Source organism: Mytilus californianus, unplaced genomic scaffold (assembly GCF_021869535.1).
Source record: "Mytilus californianus isolate M0D057914Y unplaced genomic scaffold, xbMytCali1.0.p SCAF_5, whole genome shotgun sequence".
In the NCBI taxonomy this organism is placed as follows: Eukaryota; Metazoa; Mollusca; class Bivalvia; order Mytilida; family Mytilidae; genus Mytilus; species Mytilus californianus.
The window spans coordinates 78,889,157-78,916,544 of NW_026262701.1; the positions used below are offsets into that span (position 1 = coordinate 78,889,157).

At 32.5% G+C, this 27,388-nt stretch overlaps 1 protein-coding gene across 1 annotated transcript; it reads right to left on the bottom strand.

Annotated features, from left to right (window-relative positions):
• Positions 1–8,672: 8,672 nt before the first annotated feature.
• LOC127701522 (magnesium-dependent phosphatase 1-like) lies at positions 8,673–27,351 on the bottom strand. The gene is made up of 6 exons (XM_052205420.1): positions 27,268–27,351; positions 21,938–21,998; positions 19,181–19,291; positions 18,217–18,324; positions 12,590–12,675; positions 8,673–10,137 (listed from the first exon to the last, which is right to left on the bottom strand). Exons 1-6 carry the CDS (start codon positions 27,302–27,304, stop codon positions 10,052–10,054), a joined length of 489 nt encoding a protein of 162 aa, XP_052061380.1. The 5' UTR covers positions 27,305–27,351; the 3' UTR covers positions 8,673–10,051.
• Between the last annotated feature and the right edge of the window lie 37 nt (positions 27,352–27,388).

The window sequence follows — 27,388 nt, forward strand, 5'->3', positions numbered from 1 at the left end:
CCAACTATTATTATCTTATTACTCATAATAAATGAAAAACGTACACAGGACTAAAATACTATACAAATTTTTAAGCAGTCGCTGAACCATAAAAATGAGGTCAAATACAATGGTCATAAAGCAGATGGAAACTTTGTAACATTTGACATCTGTATACAAGATATGAAACATCCAGGTCTTCTACCTTCTGAAATATAAAGTTTTATACAAATATAGTTTACGCCGCCGGATTGTAATCTTTATGTCTTGCATTTTACGACTTTTGTCGCAGGCGAGACTAAAACCACAACTTCACACATGAATTATAGAACAGAGCTGAAGGTTATTTCAAGTGTCGAGAAAAGAATCTTTCTCGAACAAAAAGTTATTTCTTTAGGTTACAATGTAGCTTTACTATATGCAAACTGTCAGACGAACATATGTTCATGAGGATCACACATATTCCCATCGTATTGGAACCTAGTATTATAAATTTATAAATATTAGAACACCAAGAAGTTTAATGACAATCTGAGAGAAAGAAGAAGACAAAATATTTGATCTCAATCACCATGAGAGTTAAACGTTTGAAAAGCATACATATTTTTGTGACATTTTTATTTTATTTATTTTTTTTGGAGGGGGGGGGGATAAAAATCACGGGTTTCCTAGAGGTACTTCATATCAAAATAAGGAGATGTGGTATGCTTGCCAATGAGACAACTACAAAGGGTTCAAATGACGAAGATCAATTATAGGTCACCTTCACCAATGAGAAAACCCGTAGTGTCTTCTTGATCAACTTGTACTATCGAAGATATTAATTAACAATTATTATTTACAAAAAGAAATTGAATGCAACACCTTAAAATTTCAGATGTAGCTAAATGCAAAATGTTATTTAGCAGAACTTGAATTCACCGAGGCTAATATCTTAACTGTTGGTAACATTCTGTACTTTCCCGTAAAAAAGTTCACACTTCTGTTTCGTAATTCACTTTATCATTAACTTCTATAATACTTTAAGGTACTTATAATATTGTAAGGAAAATATACATCATTAAAATTCATTATTTTTGTATACTTTATGAAATGTTTTATTGTTATAACAGCCATCAATCAAAAGTTGAATTTTAAGCTCGATATACTAATAATATTGTGGCCTTGTCCAACTTACTCCTTTTTCCTATAGCCTTAAAACGTTGATGAGTGGATTTTTCAGGCAGATAAAAGATTGTTCAATATAAGTTTTAAGAATCATTTTGAAAAGATGTGAAAAATCTTTTGAAAAAATATTTTCGTGGTCTTTAATGTTTAAATTGTACTTCATTTCACACTCGGTACACTTTTGGAGACTTTTACAATGAATGCAACAGATACAGGCAGAAGTGGCCATACTTTTCTAACACAAAGTTTAAGAAACAAACCACTGATCTAGGAAGAAGTAAATGAATAACATATCTTTTTGAGAAAAAAAACTAATCGATATACAGATGTAAACGCAGATGATTGAGTAAGTGTCCTCTGCTTTTTTCGGTGTTTATACACCCCCCGACAGGCATTCGTCTCTCACAAAAAATGTCATATATATTTAATGTTAATTAAGGTATATATATGGAAAAATCAGAGATAAGTACCTGTGATTCCCCAAAAGAAAGAAATAGGAAAATCTCAAAATTAGTATTTTCCGTTTATTTTTTGTATTTCACTATACAATGCTTTTCTGCATGGAAAAACATTTTCTATTTCATCAGTTATGAGACGGCTAGCTTTTTAGAAAAAGCTATTACTTGCTTTGTTAGATTCTAAGTAAGTGTGCACGTTGTCCGAGGGCGTCCACTGAACTTTGTGGAAAATGAACGGTTTTGTTGTTAAACTTTCCCAGAATTTTAGAGAGGTGGCATAAACTGCGGAAACGGACAGCAGTTTTTATCAAATACTATTGAAAATGATTGCAATATATTTATATTCCCGGAAATGATTGTCCCCAAGTACATGTGATAATAGGACGTTCAAATAAAAAATAAGGCATTAATATTCTGCTCGATACAATTTTTAACATACTTATATACTTTATCTATTGTACAAAAAAAACGAAAACATGAATTTAAGTATTACAGGCACGGTGAATGGATACAACATGCTCCTTTTGATTGAACAGGCCCAATAAAATCATGGCTCCTATAGCCAACATGAATAAAACGGATTGCGGGTAAATAACAACGAGAGCAACAAAAGCCAACACACAGATTACTATTTATATATCCCACACACCAGCGAGTGGGTGTTCTACTGTGCAAATAGGCCAGTCTAAAGTATTGCAATGCAGGAGAATCGTTTGGTCACTTTATGTTCAGTAACACATATTTCAGTCATTTGGAAGGAATCAACAATTTTTTTCTCAGAAAACACTATATAGTATAGAAGAAGATGTGGCTTCCATTTAAATGAAACAATTAAGATGCCGCACTAGCATTAGCATAAGGAAATCAACTGGAAATGTAGTTAAAAGAGATGTATTTTAAAGGGGAATACGCAAACTTATTACAGGACACCATAACATTGTACAAACATCCATTTATTTCAACAAGAGGCTCGCCCACTTGATGAAATTAAAATAATAAGCCAAAACTCGAAAATGAGTCAAAAATCATCGTTTAAGGGCAATAATTTATATACGATGCCATCAAATGGATTTGGTCATATTGGCACATTTGTAGATCTTGGAATGCTTATCATTTTTGCGGTTTTCAGTTTCTTCCCATCTATTAAAGTTTTAGAGATAATAAGAAAAACTGAAAAGTAAGTAAACAATAGTTTTTAAGGGCAATTACTTCTATAAGGGGTCATACAATAGTTTCAGTAATATAGGCGTTTTTGAAGATCTCGTACAGCTGATAATTTTTGCTGTTTATAGATCATCTATTATATATTCTAGATATATGCACTTGAATTAGTGAGAAAAAAAAATACCGGTAGTCATTTAAGGGCAATAACTCTTATAATAAGTCATTCAATAGTTTCATATTTTGATAGATTTGATTAATTCAGCCATAGGCGGATCCAGGGGGGGGGGCCTGGGGGGCCCGCCCCCCCTTTCGTGGGAAAAATTTGGTTGATTATATAGGGAATCACTGAAGCATGACTGGAGCGGGCCCCCCCTTAGGTCAGTCAGCGGGCCCCCCTTATGAAAAGTTCTGGATCCGCCACTGTCAGCTCATCACAGCTTCCACCTATCTATCAAGATTAAACAGGCAAAACAATCGACATGTTATGGCCAGAACTCCTTTCAGGAATCATTTTATAATTTCAGTTTTAATAAAAAGTTAGTAGATATTGACATTCTTAGCATTTATGCCTTATCAGATTTTCTCTATTAAGGTTTTCAAGATATTAGATGATAAATGCATTTTACCATATATATTTATTGAAGATAAAAAGGCATGAATTTGACAGATACAATATATTACAAAGACACAGATATAGCACTAGACATAATTTATAGACACTAAAATGATTTACATGTTTACTAAAAATATTAATTTAAAAAATAAAATTATGAAAATTTTCATCATATTTTGATAATATGCATAGACTAGATTAAATAATGAATGAAATTTAAATTGACTAGATTTTCACTGTAGCCTAATATCTTAAATTAGGATGACCCACAAAAGTTATTAAAACTTATTTCCAGTGGGGTCCTTTTATGACGAGACTTCCAGTTTACACCAAGGGTTGACACATAGAAAATACAAACACAAATCATTTAGAATTTATCACAGATAAATGGTCAAAGCCCCAGTATAATTAATAAAAAACAAATTCACTATTAAAGATGGATTTAAATTTATCCATCAAAAACTTTTTCACTTGTACTTTAAAATTATATTTTTTAGAGCAACTTTTAATCATGTCTGGTAACGAATTCCAGTCTTTTATTCTATTATAAAAGAAAGTGGCGGATTCACACCCTTTAATTCCTGGTATATAAAAGTTTTTACTACTAGATCTTGTATTAAAAGATGTTTCATTTCAAAATTAGTATGTAAATAATTTGGGCATATATTGTTAAAAATGTTGAAAACATGATTGAGTCTTAGTTGTTTAACTCTATTACTAATACTTAAAAAGCCCAATTTCTTAAATTCAATATATGTCACACTCTTTCTGGGATGTAATTGCAGAATAAATCTTACAATCTTATTTTGTGCCACCTGAAGTTTATTCTTCATTTGTTTTGATATACCTTCATACCAGCATGCACATGCATAGTCAAAATGACATTGAATCAGAGAAGAGCACAATGTTTTCCTAGATTGAAAATTTAGACACTCTTTGTTTCTATTTAAAAATTTAAGCCTTTGATTGACTTTTTTCACTATAGAGTTGACATTAAAATCACCAGTTAGAAACTGATCAATTATTATTCCCAAATATTTTACAAAAGTTTTGGATTCAATATTAATACCATTACAGGAGATAGCAAAATCACCCGGTATTAAAGACCGAAGTTTTTCGACCAGGACCAAAAACTATACTCTGCGTCTTTCCCAAATGTAGGGACAATTTATTGTCAGTTAACAAATCATGGCATGATTCCAGCATTCTGGATAATTTATGCAAGATGACCCCAGGGTCTATATGGGAAAATAAAATTGCAGTATCATCTGCATATATCAAAGCTTTACAATCTGAGTCCATGCTAATTTGAACATCATTGACATATATCAAAAACAATAGTGGACCCAGTAAGCTACCTTGTGGGACACCACATGTAATATTACATACTTCTGAAATCACCCCATTTACACTTACAACCTTTTTTCTGTTTGTCAAATATGACTCAAACCAAGGTATAGATCTAACCCCAATTACTTCTAATTTGTCACATAATATCTTTTTTGATCTACTGTGTCAAATGCCTTCTGTAGGTCTAAAAGGACCATGCCTGTAAAAAGACCTTTGGCTGTTTGAGTTTTAATGTGATCTATCAAGTGAATGAGACAAGAATCAGTTGAATATGAACTTCTAAATCCTGATTGAAACTCAAATAATAAATTATTTGAAATCAAAAATTTTTCAAGTTGCTTATAGGCAGCTTTTTCTAGAATTTTAGAAACAATACTTAAAATGCTAACAGGTCTGTAATTTTCAGGCTTAAGTCTGTCATTTTTCTTAAAAAGGGGCTTGACCTTAGCCATTTTCAGATCATCAGGTACCGTACCTTCAGAGATAGATTAATTTATCAAGAAAGTAATGGGTATTTTCAGAATTGGGGCTGCATCCTTAAGAAACCTTGCTGGAATCAACTAGGCCCATGCTCTTACTTGTATTTAAACTGCATAGTTCTTTATACACAAATTCCTCTGTAACTTGCTTTGGGTTAAAAAAATATCTGATTTCCTTCTCTGAACATAAAAAGATCTAACAATATTTGTAGTGGCACTATATAAACCATAATGTTCTATTTTTAGCCACAGTGGCCATGTTTGTTGATTTTCAGGAACACAAAACACTAGTAACTCTGTATTAGATACCTTAAGGATCATTCAGTTAAATTTTGGTTTAAATCAGTCTAGTGGATGAAGAGAAGATTTTTGTAAAAGCTTACAACAACAAATGGAGACGGATGATGACTACAGACGAAGAGGAACGCCAGCTCATAATGCCTTTTGGGTCAGATAAGCAAAACATGGGAATAGCTGTAGCAAGATGTTAAAAATAGTTAGGCTTTATAAATACTAAAATCAAGAGAGTTAATTAACTGTATTCTGAAGTACTGAACCATTGTAAAGATCAATGTACTCTTGACAGTAAGTACCACCTGTAAGGTCAAAAGAACTTTCCAGAGTGCCCTGATACTTCCTATAATAAATCAACATATAAAATATTGGTAAATTATCTTTTATAATTTGTGAATATATAAAAAGTTTAACCTAACCACTAAAATGTAAGGTCCAAGTTATATGATAACCAAAGTAAATGCTAGACACAAATCCACCAACTAAATACTGTTGGTCATGTATAGTTACCAAGGAGCAGATTTAATCCTGAAAACTTATCTTGACAATATATAGGTAACATGGCTATAGCTATATCACATCTATGAAAATGTCATGTATTCATTGAATTTCATTTTTGATAATAAGTGACATTAATTAAACAGAATGGATTTTAAAAGTTATGCAAGGGAGACAACTCAAGCAGTTACAATAGTTCAGATATTGGACAGGTATTTTCTGCCATGACAGTTAAAACACTTGTTGTTCATTTCACTAACATTCATTGAATGCATGACAAAAAAAATATTTAAAACCTCTTAGGGGTTAAGAGTATATTAAACTTAACTAAACCACTTCTTTAGTTGAAATAGGGGAGAAAATGTTGTTGGAAAAGAGTGAAATGTAAGAATGAAGCTTATGTTGATAGAAAAAGTCTTGAAGACAGATGCTGATAAGTACTAAATATGTATATTGATAAAGTTTGTTGTCATATAAAAATAAGGAGATATGATATGATTGCCAATGAGACTACTATCAGCCAGAGACCAAATAAAGTGAAAGTAAGCAACTATTGGTCACAGTATGGCCTTCAGCAATGAACAAAACTCATGCCTTATAGTGAGCTATAAAAGGCCTGACATGACAAAATCTAAACAATTCAAATGAGAAAATCTTTATCCAGATTCATGATAATACAATAAATGAAAAACAAATATGACAGAGAACAACCAACAACAACCACTGAATAACAGGCTCCTGATTTGGGACAGGCACATATAGAATATAGTAGGATTAAACATGTTGTTCATGCGCCTGTTAAAACGTTTAAACCCGCTGCATTTTTATGCACCTGTCCTAAGTCAGGAGCCTGTTGTTCAGAAGTTGTCATTTGTTGGCGTGGTTCATAAGTGTTTCTCGTTTCTCATTTTTTATATAGATTAGATCGTTGGTTTTCCTGTTTGAATTGTTTTACACTAGTCTTTTTGGGACCCTTTAGGCATGGGCCATTTGACTTTCTAGAGGGGCCTGGGTTTTTTTGAAAAAAAATAATCTGGCCTATTCAGTTGCTAAAAAAATATTCTGGCTTCATCTTCAGCAAGTATGACATGTATGATGTTGAAAAAAAATATTCTTGCTTTGGATTGACTGAAAAAAAATATTCTTGCTCGGTTTGTATGATAAGAAAAAAATCTGGCTTGATATAAAAACCCAGCCCCCCCCCCCCCCAAAGTCAAATGGTCCATGCCTTATAGCTTACTGTTCCGTGTGAGCCAAGGCTCCGTGTTGAAGGCCATACTTTGACCTATAATTGTTAACTTTTTACACATTTATGATAATACAATAAATGAAAAACAAATATGACAGAGACCAACCAACAACAACCACTGAACAACAGGCTCCTGACTTGGGACAGGCACATATAGAATATAGTAGGATTAAACATGTTTGTTAAAACGTTTAAACCCGCTGCATTTTTATGCACCTGTCCTAAGCCTGTTGTTCAGTGGTGACTTGTGACTTGGATGGATAGTTGTCTCATTGGCACTCATACCACATCTTGTTATTTATTGTTATGAATGCTCAACCGTTCCCCAACCTTGAACAGTGGTGTAATAGCGCAACTTAAGAACAAACTGTAAAAATGTCATAAACAGTCTGTGAAAAGCATGACCATAAGTGTTCATAACTGTATACATGTAGCAATATACACTTAGTTATGTGTTAATTTATTGATAACAAACATAATGTTATTCCAGATGAAGACAACATTCAAAGATTTTAATGTGTTAAATTGATAACCTTTAGGAATAAATGTATTCCATTTTGTTCCCCCAAGACATCTCTTGTTCTCAAAACTCAACTTGATTTGACCATTTTGCAATAGTTTGTGCAGGAGGCAGCAGGACATTTGGGAAAAGTGGAGGGGCTTCTCATAGCCTGAATTTTATTTTTTATTATTGTTTAGTCTTTCTTATTTTTTGTCCATTTGAGTTTGGAATGGCATGACAGGAGAAAAATGGTCTATCAATTGCTTCTAGACGTATGTATGTGCCTGTCCCAAGTCAGGAGCCTGTAATTCAGTGGTTGTCGTTTGTTTATGTGTTACATATTTGTTATTCGTTCATTTTTTGTACATAAATTAGGCCGTTATTTTTCTAGTTTGAATTGTTTTACATTGTCATTTCGGGACCTTTTATAGCTGACTGAGCAGTATAGGCTTTGCTCATTGTTGAAGGCTGTACGGTGACCTATAGTTGTTACTTTCTGTGTCATTTGGTCTCTTGTGGAGAGTTGTCTCATTGGCAATCATACCACATCTTCTTTTTTATATTGTTCAGAATTCTTTCACTTCTAACTATTTTATGTCTATATTTTTGTAGATTTTACCAACTTTGGTATACTACCATCATATTTAACCTGTTGTGTCCTTTATTTTACTAATTTTTTTCTCTTTCATTATTTTTATTCATACTCCTAACATCATTGGTACATGGTTATTCTTCTATGTAATCTTATTTTCAATGTGACTATTTTCCAAAAATGCTTCTATTAGTAATGGCATCCACGTTTGTTATTAGACATGGGTAATATAAGAAAACTTTGACCCATAGGGCATGGCCAGCTAAAAGTTGAGCTCTACATGATGTTTACTGAGACAACTTTCCAGTAAACATATAAAAATGAATATTTAAATCAGTTAAGTTTATTTTGTCTGAATTCAATATCAGAATGGTAATAAATAATGAACTATTTACAGTTACACATTAAAAATGTTCAAATACATGAAACAAATTTAAAAATATAATTGTCATTGTAATATCATTGTTTCTGTTATAGATATAGATAAATAAAATCCGGTACAAAATGTATTTAGTATAAACACTAAGTTAATACACATCTCGTGAGACTTTGATCTACAATAGCATATATCTTAGATCTTATATTGGCTGAAAATTACTGAATCAACTAATCATATGAACATGGGTTTCTTAGAAATATAATTTCTTGTAAGGTTTTTTAATTATAATGTCAATTTATAATGACCTTGTGGATCTAAATCAGTATTTTTTTTTGTAAATTTTCCTTGAATGTTCAGTGTAAAACTACATGGTGCATACACTTGTCACGGAATTTTAATTTCTTTAAGATATTATTCTGAGCTTGTGATCAATGTCTGGTGTGAATAAAAAACATAGGTAAAAAGTAATTAGCGATCATTAGCCAATGTTCCCAGATGCATTAATATAGTTATTAAGAGGGCCCTCAGGATTATCAAACTATAATGGAGTGGCAGTTTTATTACAGGAAAGGGATTATAAACAAAAACAAGTGATCACAAGTGCATAATGGCGATTCAGAAATCTGATTTCAAACATTGAGTCAATGAAATGACCGAAATTATTTCTGTTAAAACATAAAATTTGTCCTAAATCTCAATTACTTGTTTAGGACATATAGCTTTCAGTTTAGGACATGACTGGCAAATATGACCGTTTCCAGACCCTTGCTGCATAGTAATGACAATTAATTTTGTTTCTAAAACATGTTGTGAAGGCTGTTATTTGATTGAAGTACTATTATTGTTAGTTTTGTTATCATTTTGTTCTATTTACAGTTAGTTACAAGTCATGTTGGTTAGGTGGCAGGGTCGTGGTTTTAAAACTAGACTATATATAAATAACGCATATCTGAGAGGGTGATAGAGCAGATTGTTACCCTGAGAAAACATTGTCAACTGAGGCGAAGCCAAGGTTTATACTGTGACGGCTTGTACATAGCAATCATCCGTATTTATTAAAGCACTCACTTGATCAAGCGTCTCCGTGAAGGGTAATAGAGTGTTTGCCATGGGATAGAGTAAATTGTCTCCCTCCTATCAACCAATCAAAATCTGGCATTAAATATATATCACCAAATTTTGTCCTGAGAACTGGTATAACTTGATCCAAATTTTTATGGATTTTATTATACTTTTTGATATTTTCAATAAAAAAAAGTATGTAAATAGAAAAACAAAAGCTTTGTTCGGCAAGTTATAAGTCAAGACTAGATTAATTGAAACTGTGTCAACATTTCTTCATGGCAAAGGCACCAAGTCCTTCATCCACAACAGATCTTGATACTCCTTTATCAGCATGGATACAGGTAACACCTAGAAACAGAAAACAAGTATATGTCAATTCCTTTGTTTGCAATGGAGAAAAATTGATTGATTTTTGTTAATTGCCACTTTCAGCACTATTGTGCTATTTTGTGGACGTCAGTTTTTATTGGTGGAGGAAGCGAGAGAGAACCACTGACTTTTGGTAGGAAAACTGACAATCCTAGTTAATTAAAATTAGAGTCGAATGCACCTACCATGTGCAGGATTGGAACTCACAACCTCAGTGTTGACAGGCTAGCGATACAGTTTGACTTCTTAGATCATTTGGAAATATATATCATATGTTTATTTTAAATTTTAGAAATGGTTTGGAAAGAAGAAAATTTCTGGGAAACAACAATATGTGACAATATAAAAACAACTTATATTTATACAATTAAATAAACTTTTACAGCAGCCAAAACTATGACTGATTTAAATTTAAAAATTGAAATACAATTACCTCCCCTTATTTCAGAAATGAAGGAAAAGCAGATATAATATTTCAAACAGGACATCCCAAAAAAATAAGGAGCTATGCTAGATGCAGTATGATACAACAACAGCATGTTTACAAAGAATAAACTGTTGACCCACAGATATGATAGCAAAATGCAAATGTTCTAATAGCAATAACATGTAAATTATTGAAAAAACTCAAGGGTCAATGGAACCAGAGACATATAATACATTATTTGATGGAACAGAGCAAAATAATTTCTGAGATATAAGATATGCCAATGCTAATACAACTGCATACTAAATATCATTGCCTTATCATAAATGATTTCCCATAAACTGACCTATTCACAAACTTTAACATGTAAACTACTGCAAAAGTTTCGAAGTCAATGGGCCATGACTGTGAGGGCATGGACAAAATATCATCTGACATGGAAACGAGATGTGCCAATGCTTATATAACTGCATACCAAATATCTTAGCTATACCATAAGTGGTTCCTTTTAAACTTTTCTAATCACAAATTTTAACATTTAAACTATGAAATTGTTTATAAGTCAATAGACCTACACTGAGGAGGCAGGGTCAAATAATCTCCATGGAAATGAGATGTGCCAATGGCAATACAACTACATACCAAATATCACTGACTTATCATAAGTGGTTCCCCTTAAACTGATCTAATCTCAACCTTTAACATGTAAACTATGCAAAAATTTCAAAGTCAATAGACCATGACTGTGGGGATGGGGACCTGCATACCCAAGTCTCGCCTCTTTAAACATCAAAGGGAGACAAAAACTGAACATACTATGTATTTAAAGCAAGTGTGGACAGTCAGAATTGTAGCTAACCATTTACCAATATCATAAAATCTCTGTTTAATATTGTTATATCAAGCAAGGTGTTTCAATAAAAATAATATCAGTGTTAGATACAAAATTTTAAATGGAAAATACCAAATAATCAATTGTGAATATGTTTGAAATATGAATGTAAACGGACATATGCATTTACTGTCTTTTGATGTGTGATCTTTGTTTACTAAAGAAAAGTTAAGGACTAGAGCCTGAAACCCCAATAAGCAGCCATGTAAACGTGTATTTTTAAAACTTCAATCGTTTTAGTAAATTTAATTTGTATGTATTGCTAAATGTTTTGTTTTTGAAAGTATAATAAGAAAAATTGTATATCTGCTTCATATATTATAAATATATTAGCCTGAAAAAGAAATAAATATCATGTAAGACCTTTTTTCTAAACGTTTTTCACCTTTATCAACCGTTTTTCTTGATTTTATATGTGGCGCCACTGTAAATTTTTCAGAAAACTGTCAAACTTTGCAAAGTTATGCCCAAAAAAAATCAGGTTTTAAAGAAATTATGACATCACAAATACATCACTATAAACGAAGAATTGGTGAAAATCTTTTTAACTGAAACTATTGGACATTATAATATATGTTTTCACAACATTATCGCAGTTAAAATTTTTCAGATTTTTAGGGCCAAAATTATGAGTTAGTGACCAACTGTCAAACTTTGCAAAGTTATGCCCCAAAAAAAACAGGTTTTAAAGAAATTATGACATCACAAATACATCACTATAAACGAAGAATTGGTGAAAATCTTTTTAACTGAAACTATTGGACATTATAATATATGTTTTCAAAACATTATCGCAGTTAAAAATTTTCAGATTTTTAGGGCCAAAATTATGAGTTAGTGAACCAACTCCTTTACAGAGTCCAAAAAGCAAAGTGAATATCAAATTTTCAAAGGTCTAAAATTATACACATGTTTTTAATGAAACAATATTTTTCACAAAAATATATAGTCCATCTGACTTTGTCCACTTTGGACAAACATTATACAGGACCATTTACATCTTAGAAGGACAACTCAAGTATCAAGATGGACTAGTCCTTCTGACTAAGACTTTAAAAATATCCAACCCATTGCCTATTAAACAAATAATATATATTTGAATTGGTATTTACCTAATGATCCAACATCTTTTATATTTCTGTATTCATCATCAAAAAATAACATTTCAGTATACGGTAAACCACTCTTTTCATGAAATCTGAAAGAAAAAAAAACACAATTAAATAAAACTTTCACCAACTTAATTTTTCATCCCTCAATTTAAAGTGTAATTACAATTTTTGCAAAATATATTTAGTGACCAAAACCTCTATATTTCACTCTTTTTACGATCTGTTTCCAAATAAACAAGAAATGATTGTAACAGGATGCTGTTACGAAGTCTCCCAAACGAAGCTCCCATAATTCGTAATACCCAGGGTCACCTGACATTGGGCAACGTCCAGTGAAAATTGGTTTGGTCCAGTAAAGTTATATGCATTAGTGATGCCTGGGGACTAACCTTGTATATCATTCAAATCATCTTGGCATGACAAACCAGAATATATATGGTTTAGGGGTGGGGATCTCGACCATTTACAAGATACTAGAACATTGGGGGTGGGGAGGAACCCCTGGGGACTGGCCCTATACGTCATTCAAATGTTCATTACATGACGAACAGGAATATATATGGTTTAGGGGTGGGGATCTCAACCATTTACAAGATATTAGAACATTGGGGGTGGGGGAACCCCTGGGGACTGACCAAATACGTCATTCAAATGTTCGAGACATGACAAATAGGAATATATATGGTTTAGGGGTGGGGATCTCAACCATTTACAAGATATGAGAACTTTCTCAAATGGCAGGGGGTCGGGATGACCCCTGGGGACTAACCCTGTATATCATTCAAACCATCTTCGCATGACAAACCAGAATATATATGGTTTAGGGGTGGGGATCTTGACCACTTAGAAGATATTAGAACTTTCTTAAATGGCAGGGGGTGGGGGTGACCCCTGGGGACTAACCCTGTATTTCATTTGATGTGCTTTATCATGACAAACCAGAGTATATATGGTTTAGGGGTGGGGATCTCGACCATTTACAAGATATTAGAAACTTTCTCAAATGGCAGGGGGTTGGGATGACCCCTGGGTACTAACACTGTATATCATTCAAACCATCTTAGCATGACAAACCAGAATATATATGGTTTAGGGGTGGGGATCTTGACCACTTACAAGATATTAAAACTTTCTTAAATGGCAGGGGGTGGGGGTGACCCCTGGGAACTAACCCTGTATTTCATTTGATGTGCTTTATCATGACAAACCAGAATATATATGGTTTAGGGGTGGGGATCTCGACCATTTACAAGATATTAGAAACTTTCTCAAATGGCAGGGGGTCAGGATGACCCCTGGGGACTAACCCTGTATATCATTTAAACCATCTTAGCATGACAAACCAGAATATATATGGTTTAGGGGTGGGGATCTTGACCACTTACAAGATATTAGAACTTTCTTAAATGGCAGGGGGTGGGGGTAACCACTGGGGACTAACCTTGTGTAACATTTGATGTGCTTTATCATGACAAACCAGAATATATATGGTTTAGGGGTGGGGATCTCGACCATTTACAAGATATTGGAACTTTCTCAAATGGCAGGGGGTCGGGATGACCCCTGGGACTAACCCTGTATATCATTCAAACCATCTTAGCATGACAAACCAGAATATATATGGTTTAGGGGGGGGATCTTGACCACTTACAAGGTATTAGAACTTTCTTAAATGGCTGGGGGTGGGGGTGACCCCTGGAGACTAACCCTGTATTTCATTTAATGGGCTTTATCATTTAGAACATTTTCAATTAAAAAGATTGTGTCTATCACAAACCGTTTTCAATTTATATTCATTTGAAAATTTAAAAAAATAAAATCCCATAGGGTTCTATAGTAAAACCCTCTTTTCTTTTTGCCCCTCAAAGTACCCCTTTATAAATCCCATTGCACAAACAAAACCCTGATTGCACCACTAGACATGTTAGTCTAACATATTGTGAAACCCTAAGTTAATCTGACGAGCGGTTTTGGAGAACGGGTGCGGACAAGTTCAAATTTAAAAGCGGCGGAAGAAGAAGAAGAAGAAGAATAATAATAATAATAACTGAGCAAAAACAATAAGTCTTCCCAAACTTCGTTTGGGAGACTTAATAAAGAACTTAGGGTTTGGTCCTGTAATAAAGAGATACATGTATATACAATGTATTTGTCTCTTTTATGTATTACTGAAAATATTTGAAATAAACTGCTTCGCTGAGCGCAGCTGGATACGCTCCCAGAGGTCCAACCCTGAAAAGTTGGGGCAAAAATGGACACAATATTCAAGCTTGATACAGGTCTGAATTTGCATTGTTATTAAATATTTGACATATTATAGGTTTCTGAATAAATGAAGTCAAAGAACTTGAAATTGGTTATATGAATTGAATTTATATTCAATTAAAGATTTCTTGCTGTTGTGCAATACACTGTGCCGTTGCGCAATACTTAGTAAATCTGTTGTCAGACCATAAACAAATAAAGTTCAATTTCTTCTCAATGTCATATTTGAAATTTATGAAAATCTATAGGGAGCTTACATCAATAGATATAAACAATTCACCAAAGTTTCATGAGAATTGCTGACAGCATTTTTGAGTTATTGTCCAAAAACTGGAAAATCCCCCCTTTTTTAATGAATAAAACCCCATAACTCAGAAATGATAAATGAAAAATTTATAAAATCCTAAACGGAGCTTACATCAATAGATATATAAACAATTCACCAAAGTTTCATAAGAACTGCTGAAAGCATTTTTGATTTTTTGTCCAAAACTGGGAAATCCCCCTTTTTATACGACCGCAAAAATTAAAAAATTTTTGGTCGTATATTGGTATCACGTTGTCGTCGTCAGCGTCGTCCAAAGACAGATGGTTTCCCGATAATAACTTTAGTATAAGTTAATAGAAATCAATAAAATTTTAACACAAGGTTAATAACCACTAAAGGAAGGTTGGGATTGATTTTGGGGGTTATGGTCCCAACTGTTTAGGAATTAGGGGACAAAAAAGGGGCCCAAATAAGCATTTTTGTAGTTTCCAGACAATAACTTGTGTTAAAGTGTATGAATCTCTCTGAAATTATACCACAAACTTCCATACAACAAAGGGATGGTTAGGATTGACTTTGGGTTGTTATGGCTCAAACCATTTAGTAATTAGGGGCAAAAAAAAGGGTTTTTCTGGTTAAAGGACAATTGAGACAATTTAAAAGCAGTGTAAGGGAGGTAATCCAATTCAAATTAAAGAACACTGTTTGATTACCTCCCTTACACTGCTTGTAAATTATGTATTAAGAAATGATGATTGTCTTGAGGTGATTAGCTGTAAATTTATTTTTAGCAGTTACTATTAATTAATATTAATTTTAGCCATGACTATTTATGTCATTTTACATTTTAAAACTTTTATGATGTACTTAAATGGGTAAATTTGGTTGCAAACTGCATTAGAAATTTGAATTGGGATACTGACCATATCTTGAGGGAAAGAATTTTTTTGGGGAATAAGGGAAAGGGGGAGGTGAAAAAAATTGGAGGGGGGACAATTTTTCTCATTTCAGATTTCAGAAATTAAAAGAAAATTTCTTCAAATATTTTTTTGGGGGATTAATATTCAACAGCATAATGTATTGCACAAAAGCAAAAAACTGGGGTAAAATAAATTTGTTTTGGTAAGGGAAGGGGGGGGGGGGTGGTCAATTCGCAACAGCATAGTGTATTGCACAAAAGCAATAAATTGAATATAAATTCAAATCTTATAACCAATTTGAAGTTCTTTGACTACAGTTATTCTGTGTCAGAAACCTATTATGTGTCAAAAATTTAGTTACAATCCAAATTCAGACCTGTATCAAGCGTGAATATTGTGTCCATTTTGGCCCAACTTTTCAGGGTTGGACATCTGCGGTCATATCCAGCTGCGCTCAGCGAAGCAATTTATTTTATGAATAAAACCCTGTAACTCGGAAACGTCAAATCTAAAATATACAAAAATCGACAGGGAGCTCATGTCAATAGATATAAACAATTCACCACAATTTCTTGCAAGTTGGTGAAAGCATTCTTGAGTTATTGCCCGAAAACTTGAAAATCACCCTTTTTTTAATGAATAAAACCCCATAACTCGGATACGTAAAATCTTAAATTTATTAAAAATGAAAGGGAGCTCACGTCAATAGATATAAACAATTCACCAAAGTTCTATGCAAATTGGTTAAATTGTTTTTGAGTTAATGTCCGACATGTTGACGACGGACGGACAGATGGACAGACGGACGGACGGACAGACAGACGGACAACGGTATACCATAATACGTCCCGTAAACGGGCGTATAAAAACTATACATGCATACTACTGACAGCAGATCCTGTTCCTTTTTAAATTATTTTAAGAAAAATAAAATTGAATTGCTAGTCATTATCATTAATTTTTTTGTATTTGAATAATTTCAATATTTTTCTAAGAAAGACTGTCACCAATTTTTGTAAATGCAAAAACTCCAAAACTATGGGAAGGACACCAATTAAAATTGTTCATAGTTGTTGTGCATATTATTTAGTTGTGTCTTTTATTTTTTTGTAGAAATTGGCTAATTAATTTAAAAAAAACTTTTTATGAGAAAATAATTTTGGTGTTAACACAAAACTCCGAAAGTATTGGTAGTACACCCATGAAATTTTGCACAGTTGATGTGCATTATATAAAGACATATTATAATAAGAGCCCACATGGAGGATAAGGGAGCCCTATAGTTTTCACTTTTTCTATCAACATTTTTTTTTGTAAACATAGAAAACTAAAAAAGTATGGGTAGAAGGCCAATGAAATTTTCAAAAATTGTTTTGCAAAATATGCAGATGTGTCTGTTATTTTTTGGTACAATTTATTTTGGAAAAAAAAAAGTACTTTTCGTTTAAAAATCACAAAATTTGAGAAATAGTTTTTGTAAATGCAAAAACTCCAAATGAATGGGTCACAGGCCAATGAAATTCGGCCCAGTTGTGCATATTATGAAGATGCGAGAATTGCAAAGGCATCTTTAAACAAATTTTCTAATGTTTGCTGTATTACAGAATTTTTTTATGAAAAGCATCTTTCCAGGGTTCTTGGGGGCATACAGTAATATTTACAAACTAAAATATATATAATGATTTTGTATGTCATACTGACATGTTTTTAACAAAATGTGTAATCTTAAGATATGTAATCTGGATCTGATTACTGTAACTAACACTACCAGAGATATGTGTTAAAAATGTCTAAATACCATCTAAGCTCACAGGTTGTATTTGACCATGTTGGAGCCACAAGCTTGACTGAATCATTAAAGATCGGGATGCTCGATGCACATTGATAAAATGATTGAAGTGCACTTCCTAAAAAATACTACCAGTACTAGTATTTCCTTTGAACTTATTTCTAAATAACTTTTCCAATGTTATTTTGATAAGAGTAAAACTATCTTTAAATCCCCATTTTCAACTTTCAGATAATTCAAATCATCCAAGATTCTCTTTAAAGTAAACCTGGATTTAAATTAGAAAGAGATCATACTGAGGTGGCTATCTAGGAATTAACAATGTGATATGTGATAGCAAACAGACAAACTGACAGACTAAACTTGATTTGATACAATAACTTACTTCCTAAAATGATTGAGTTTACATCCTGGGTATATTTCACTATAATGGAAATATTTTTCCCATTTAAATAACTTGACTAATTCTTTTGCTTCTTCAATGGATGCTGTCCTGCAAGTAAAACAAAATGTCTATAAATTATTTAGTAAAATAACTATCTTCCTTTTCAGATGTCTTAAACAAATTATTTAATTTCATTTGCCCTTAATAAATTGTGTATATTTCTTATTTATGTATAATACTCACACACTTTTTAACCACAGGAATTTGTGAATTATTTTTTTTGCCAAAAAGTGTTGAGGAACTAACTTTTCCATCAATATATCTGTAATCATAAGGTCTATTTGAAACAAGATCTACAAAGGCACCAAGTAAACATTATTGTGTTTTTAGGTTTTTTTTACATGATTGAAAAGGAACGTAAAAAAAAGCTTTATATCACACTGGGTATCCTTATCCGAAACCAGGTAGAGATCAGAATCCAGAGGAGCAATTAATGAAGAGTTTATGACGGTGGGTAAGTAAAATCTGGATCAGATCGTGATTTAACTACCCACCTTTGCCAAACTTTTCATTAATTGCTCTTCGGGATTCAGATCCCTCTGTGGATTTGTGGATCAGGATCCCAGTGTGTATATGGTATATTAAACAATTTACAGATCTGCCTACCAGCCAATTTCTGTTTATAGTATCTTTAAATAACTAAACATTGAGCAATGAAACAAGAAAATGAATTCAGAGTCAGATAAAACCTGTACTTACAGTATCTGAGATAGGAACTTGACCCCAAAAACTTAAACCTTGATCACTGATCCATGAAATTAGGTCAAGGTCACTTTTGTTGCAGGCCATACAAAAACAAATAGAATTTGCAACACAGAAGATTTGTCAATTTAATTAATTGGAGTTCTATAAATTGGCAGCTTTATTGAATGACAGTCCCTAATATTGTTTTAACTTAAAATACCTTGATGCAATACCTAGCTGAAATCCCTGTTGATTCAAGTCCTGGAGAATTTTTGGTACATCTTCAAAATATTTTACATGTGTTCCAGATCTGTCATAAACTTTTCCATCACTAAAAAAAATTTACATAATTTCTGAAAATTCAAGTTAATTCATCTTCATCTACTTGTAAAAAATAGAGGCAATGAGGGAGCCTTTATTGCTCAACTAGCTGGTATCTGGTAAAAAAAAATAACAATACTGTGTTCTGCACTGGAAGGCCTCATCAATGCATATACACATTTTGTCCGCAACAAGTCAGTTTGATTTAATGTTGCATTTGAAATGTAGTTATTTACGAATTTATTGAAGATTTCTCAGTGTTCTATCATGTAAGGTCTAATCTAAAAATAACCAGCACTTCAAAGAAAATAATCACAAATTGTGATTTAACCCTATGTTCTATTTGTAGTAATAAACTGTTAACACAGAAATATGTCTCGCCTATTTGTTATTTTGATAATTCAAATGTTGAAATTAAAATAGCAATACATGTAAGTTATGCAAATATTCAAAGTCAATGAACCATGACTGAAGGTACAGGGCTAAACAATCTCCATGGAAATGAGATGTGCCAATGCTAATACAACTGCAAACCAAATACCATTGACTTTTCATAAGTCGTTCCCTTTAAACAAACCTAAACACAAACATTAACTTGTAAACTATGTAAAAGTTTCAAAGTCAATGAACCATAATTAGGGGGTGGGGTTATATAATCTCCATGGAAATGAAACTTGCAAATGCTAATACATTTGCATACCGAATATCATTGACTTAACCTTAGTGGTTCATCTTAAACTGACCTAATCACAAACCAATACATGTAAACTAAGCAAAAGTTTCAAAGTCAATAGACCATGACTGAAAGGTAAGGACCAAATATTCTCCATGGAAATGAGATGTGCTAATGCTTATACAACTGCATACCAATTATCATTGACCTACCACTAACAGTTACCCTTAAACTGACCTAATTACAAACTAATACATGAAAACTAAGCAAAAGTTTCAAAGTCAATAGACCCTGAATGAGAGGGCGGGGCCAAATAATCTCCATGGAAATGAGACATGCCAATGCTTATACAACTGCATACCAAATATCATTGACCTACCACTAGTGGTTCCCCATAAACTGACCTAATCACAAACTAATACATGTAAACTAAGCAAAGTTTCAAAGTCAATAGACCTTGACTAATGGAGTAGGGCTAAATAATCTCCATGGTAATGAGATGTGCCAATGTTAATACAACTGCATACCAAATATCATAGACTTACCACTATTGGTTCCTCATAAACTGACCTAATCACAAACTAATACATGTAAACTAAGCAAAGTTTCAAAGTCAATAGACCTTGACTGAGGGGGCGGGCCAAATAATCTCCATGGTAATGAGATGTGCCAATGCTAATACAACTGCATACCAAATATCATTGACCTACCACTAGTGGTTCACCAAGAACTAGACCTAATCACAAACTAATACATTGTTGACGCCACCACCGACGCCGGAAACAGCATACCTATGTCTCGCTTTTTGACTCTGTCAAGGCAAGACAAAAACAAGGTTGGGTAGTTAATTTTGCCCCAGAAATTACCAGTACAAAAAATGTATTTACCTCCCAGTCAATAATCCTCAAGTGGTCAATACTGGTCAATTGAAAATTTTTGGTGGGTTAGCTAGTGGTTTAACCCCATCACATTTTGTGTCTGAACCAAGTCCGACTATCTAGACCATTTTTCAGAGGAGTTAGGTGTTGGTAGTTGGTGATTGATTGATTGGTGTTTAATGCCACTTTCAGCACTATTGTGCTATTTCGTGGCAGTCAGTTTTTATTGGTGGAGGAAGGGGAGTGCCTGAAGAGAACAACTGACCTTCAGTAGGAAAACTCATAATCTTAGTCAATTAAGATTGGAGTTGAGCTCACCTGCCATGTGCAGGATTAGAACTCACAACTTCAGTGTTGACAGGTTAGTGATACAGTAAATTCCACTACTAAGACCACTCAGCCACCGAGGCCCATGGTAGTTGGAGTGGTCTGTTGTAATCTGTAATTCCTATTATCCTTTCCATGTATTATACACATTGTTTTAATTAAACTTTGATAATTTGAGAAATAACTTTTTCCAAGCAAAAATTGTTTGAAATAGCTATCATTAAACAGACAAGGGATCACAAACTGATGACAAAAGCTTAAATACAAAATTTTTGCTCAGTGAGTTTAAATTAGCAATTTTTAATTTCATTTATTATTTTGTAGTGTCCTCTTAATATGAAAGTTCACTCAAAGTTTTATTACTTTTAGCAAACCAAGTGTCATTTCAAGATCAAGAAAAACAAAATGAGTATTTTTTTTTTTATTCAGTTATCTTTAAATCTGTCTATAAAATGATGGTAATTTCATCAATTTTCTTTTAAAAAGTCAAATACATTTAAGTTTTAAAAGAATAGTATACACACGCTATCAGTTTCTTTGGGCACACACTAAAATTAATTTTGATTTGAAAACTGACACTTTGAACCTTCTTCTTTTATATTCTAAAACAAAATTGATGTATGTAAAATTCAAATAATTCTATTTTTAAAAGCTTTTTTATTACTCAAACAATAGTAACAAAATTCCTGTATTGGCTGTAATAGCATATCAAAGAAGCATAATAATATTCCATTCTCAAATTCATTATTTCAAAGGAAAAGTGTTTATAAATAATTACCTGTGCATTTTAAAAGGAGGATCTACATGTGTATCAACCCAAAAAGGCCATAGTGTATAATCTGAAAGACAAAAGTCATTGAACAGATAATATGACAAATAAAGTGAAAAGTTTTTTTTTTCTTTGTTTCTTCTGTTTCTGATTTGATGAGGGATGAAAAAATTGAATCACAGGTAAAAATCTCCAATGATAATGATGTTGATGTGAACCCATCAGGTCCGGGTACACAGTTATCGTCCTTTGATTTTCGTTGTCCACGAATATAGTCCCTAGTGTGGACAGTGTGTTACTTGTCGATTTTTTTTATACACCTTCCGAATTTATTTCTCCATGTTTTATGACTCAAATAGTAAGTAGGGGGGTGAAATGACACTGTAAAAAAATTTGGGTCATGAATTTTAAAGTAAAGTAGTGATTTGGTACAGCTGAAAAATGTTAAAAATTAGCACATCGGAAGCTGTCAAAAGATTTGAAGACCCCCTTAGCATGAAATTGTCCATATTTTGAGTTAGAGCCGATGAAGTTTTCTATAATTTTGATATAATTTGTCCCAAAAGTAGTACAACACACTGTAAAAATATTATTGAGAAAGCGCAGGTGGGATTTTTTTAATTTCCATTTATTGTCTAAAAGAAATGCACTACGAAATAACTGTGTACTCGGACCTAAGAGGTGAAATCAGGAAATATAGAATCTGTACTTTGGCAACATCCCTGAATGATTTGATGGTGTCAATTTATCAAATAGCATAAAACTAAAGGATTTAAACTTTTATTTGATAGAATTTCTGCAAAAATGACCAATTTTGGCATTTTATGGTCAAAATAAGCATTTCATAGCTTTTTCAATTTTGATGCATAAGTGACATTCTGACTTTCTATCTGACAGGTTTTTATGTGTCAATATTTGTGTTTCTATGTTTCAATCCAGTTGTATTACTCATTTGTGAACTCTGAATCTACAGAAAAGAAGATTATCTCAGACAATATGCGCAAAATGTGTTGTATATATGATCATCGTCTAACGCCCTGTTTGGATCAAGTTAAATGTGAGGAGCTTGGAACATAAAAGTTGAAGTCCATTATAAAGACCTCACTAAATTTGTATAAAAAGCACTTAACAATGTCTTTTGTACCTGTTTTATGTCACAAAATACCTTTCTTTTCTTCTGTAGGATAGCAAGTGGTTCAAATATAAGCCTGTTGAGACTAAAATTGCATGCATGTTTTTCACTAAAAAGTGAAAAATCTTTGTATCAGACCATACTGTCTGCAAAAAAAGTTGAATGCAAGAGTCTTTTTGTGCTCAGATTTATTGTATCATGTCACCTGAGTATAGAAATGATAGAAAAGACACAAAATTTTATTTCATATAGCTTCAATATGCATTTTTAAATGTAAATATGTGATACGGCCTAAATTGACCCTAAATTATTTTCAGTCTTACTTGGCCTAAGACCCTTTTAAGCTAATGTGATATGTTATTTGTAAGTTTTCTTTCTATTTAAAGTACATTAAATACATATGTAAGGATTATTTATAACCAAAAAGCTTTACAAATTTAAAATTGCTGGAAAATATTACATCTTCATGTAAGGCCCCCCTTCATTGGAAAACCTCCATTTTTAGCCACAGGCTCATATAAATTTGACTTTTTAATAATTATGATAAGTCTGATGAATCAAATGAGTACTCTATTGCTTTTAATACATAATATATTATATATTAAGGCATTTCAAAAGTATTTTTTTGCAATATTTTAATTTTTTAAGCCTCAATTGTTGATAGTTGAAAATTTTCAATTTTAACGTCTAAATTTAACACTCAAAGTTCAATATAGAATTAGTCATATTGTCTATAATATATATCCTATTGCCATGAAACTTTGTAAGCAGTCTTATAATTTAATAAGCTTTAGTCATACCAAGTTTCATTAAGATTGGTCAACTTTTTCTACCCTATTAGGTCCGGGTACACAGTTATCGTCCTTTGATTTTCGTTGTCCACGAATATAGTCCCTAGTGTGGACAGTGTGTTACTTGTCGATTTTTTTTATACACCTTCCGAATTTATTTCTCCATGTTTTATGACTCAAATAGTAAGTAGGGGGGTGAAATGACACTGTAAAAAAATTTGGGTCATGAATTTTAAAGTAAAGTAGTGATTTGGTACAGCTGAAAAATGTTAAAAATTAGCACATCGGAAGCTGTCAAAAGATTTGAAGACCCCCTTAGCATGAAATTGTCCATATTTTGAGTTAGAGCCGATGAAGTTTTCTATAATTTTGATATAATTTGTCCCAAAAGTAGTACAACACACTGTAAAAATATTATTGAGAAAGCGCAGGTGGGATTTTTTTAATTTCCATTTATTGTCTAAAAGAAATGCACTACGAAATAACTGTGTACTCGGACCATCATTGGACATAACAATCCAATTGTACTTATTATGTACTGTATCTTTACAATTTCTGTCACTTTATGTCATACTACATAATGTATCATGATTGCTGCTTACATCTGATTTACAACTGTTGCTTGTAAATGTCCCTCCTGGGACCTTACATAGAATAATAAATATTTGAATTTGAATTTGCTGTTACTACAAGGAAATAATTATCAGAGTGACAAAGAAAAATTATGTTATATATAGATAAACAGTGAGTTAGTTTAAAATAAGTTCTAAGACTAACAATCATTCAAACTGGAACAAGTACCTGTAACACAGTACATACATAACTATTTTAATGGTAAACAGTCATATCATATTCATTCCAGAATAATTCACAAACTACCTCAGTGGTCGTCATTTTGGATTTTGGATCAGCACTAAAAGCACAAACTTGATGATTCTTTGGTCTATCATTAGACCATTTACACATAACTTAAATCAATGATACATGATCAGTCAGGGGACTTACTTAAATGAGTGATTTTCTAAATCACTGATTCAAGTAACATTATGTCCATAAAGGTTAGAAGTAAGAGTTGTCTTTCTTTAATAATCATCTATTTAAGTAGTACAAATTAATCACTAGACTAAGTGATTTAATTTTATTGTAGCTTTAAATATAGAATACTAATGATCCAGGGACTAATTATGTTGATAAAATTATCAGAACCAACATCTGTGTTGCTAGGATGACCGGGTCATGTCAGGTGATGACCTTGTACTAAATCTAGGATAATGACATAAAAATCACTTGTTTAAGTATCATACCTTAATTTCCTTCCAAAAAATCACTTCTTTAAGTATCATTATTTTAATAAACCCCCCCCCCCCCCCCCCCCCCACTAATTTCAACACCCCCGAACAGTGAAATTTTGATTGCGAACAGTAGAATTTTATTACATAATCTATAAGATGAAACCTTGAATTTTACAGGAAAAATACTCCCACTACTTGGAAAAATCTGTTAAGAAAGTATCAGTTCATCATGTTAAGCCATTTTTATAGCATTTTTTCAACTAAAATAGAATTTGCAGCTAAATGATTGCATCAAAGGCATAAACCTTGCTGCTTAAAAGAAACAAAAAGTTCATTTTTTTCAATTTTACTAATGAAAAGATATTATCTAAACCTATGTGTTTAAAATTTTGGTAAAACTACAAAATCACAATTTGTGACAAAACTTTGAATTTGCTACTTAAATTAGTGATTTAAAAATCACTTATTTCAATAAGTCCCCTGACTGATGAGAAGATGTTTGGGTGAATCTCCATTGTCTCCCATGTTAAAATATGTTTCACAGTTATGAGCATCTTTAATTATGGATTAATTGATTGGTGTTTAAATTCTCTTTTAGCACTATGGGCTATATTGTGGCTGCCAGATTTTATTTGTGGAGGAAGCAAAAGTTACCGAAGACTGCGAAGAGAACCATGTCCTTCTGCACTAAAAATGACAATCTTAGTCAATTAAGATTGGAGAGGAACGCACCTGCCATGTACAGGGTTCAAACTTACAACCTCAGTGTTGACAGGCTAGAGATACCGTAGATGAACAGGGGCAGATTTAGGGGGTGCCTGCCCCCCCCCTTTACAGAGCTTTATTTATGGTTAATCCAGACTTTTTACCACTTCCACTACAAATTTTGTCTAGTCCCCTTTTTCAAAATCCTGGATCTGCATCTGATAAACTACTTAGACAACTCGACCACTTATGTCCCTTGCTTTTGGATTCAATTAGCATTTATAGAGGACCATCCTACATGCAGCTGGGATTAATATTTATAATATATTTATATAATAAGGAGAAAATTCCATAAGGAAGGCGTCAAAGCAAAAAAATAAATAAAATAGCCTTTTAAGACGTCAAAATTATTTGGACTAGTTTATTTTATGAAACCAATAGTTGCACTGTAATGTGATTAAGCAATAATCCAACTACAACTACCAAGGTGTGAAAATTCAATTACATGATGAAATCAATAGTTTCATGAGTAATCTATTTATTCAAGAAAATTGTCTACAGATACAGTGTAGCTTACGATTGACAAAGTTTGAGCATTTCCCTTTGTTGTCATGTTGGATGTCTACATGCACGTGCGAAAATTCCTTCCTAAATCACATAAATTCAACTTGTTACGCTGACTGCTAAACTTTAGAAAGTTTTCTAAAAAGTTTTGATTTCTTCAAATCTAACTTGCTAAATTTATTATATATTTATGATTGACAATCCACAAGTTGGATAATTAGTCAAAACCTTGGCTTCATTATTTTTTTTATTTTTGCTTTTTGAAAAAAAACAACAAACATGTTTATTCATTCTTGCTTTATTACATGTGATGTTTTTTAACAATGTACTCAATTTAATTATTTTAGGAAATTATAAGAAGGTACAATACAAGTTTAAGAATAATATCAACTAAGCAAAAATGTGGCAGGATAATCAACCAGGTGACAGTGGCCTCTTACTGGAAGAAGAGCAACTATTTCATGTGTTTAGAAGTGAAATTCAAAATTTTTAGAAAACCACAAAAATATGAACCAAAACTATGTTAAATGGCATGTTAAATTTCAAATTTATGTTTAATGGCATCTTTCAAAAATATAATTCTTCGTACAAAAAATCAATCAACTCCCCCCCCTCCAACCAAAAAAAACCTTTTTCCCAAAAAAAAGACAGACATAAAAAAAAGGCATAAAATAAGATTAGGTGCGATTTGACCAGGTGTCGAATTGACCTAAATTAACTTGTACACGTCATAATGTTCCTTTTCATTTATTTTCTCAATAGCTAGTCTTTCTGGAAAAGGTATCACACAATAACAGTGTTGTTGTTTTTCGTAGATGACTTATAAGAATTAATCTACAAAATTATCTCTATTACCTAAATCAAAAACTATCAACTTAGGTGAATGTCCCATATTTTTCGCCTCTCGGGCTAGAATTATTTTTTGAGTTATCGCCCTTGAACAATTAGTATTTCCGATTAACAAGTGCGCGCTTAG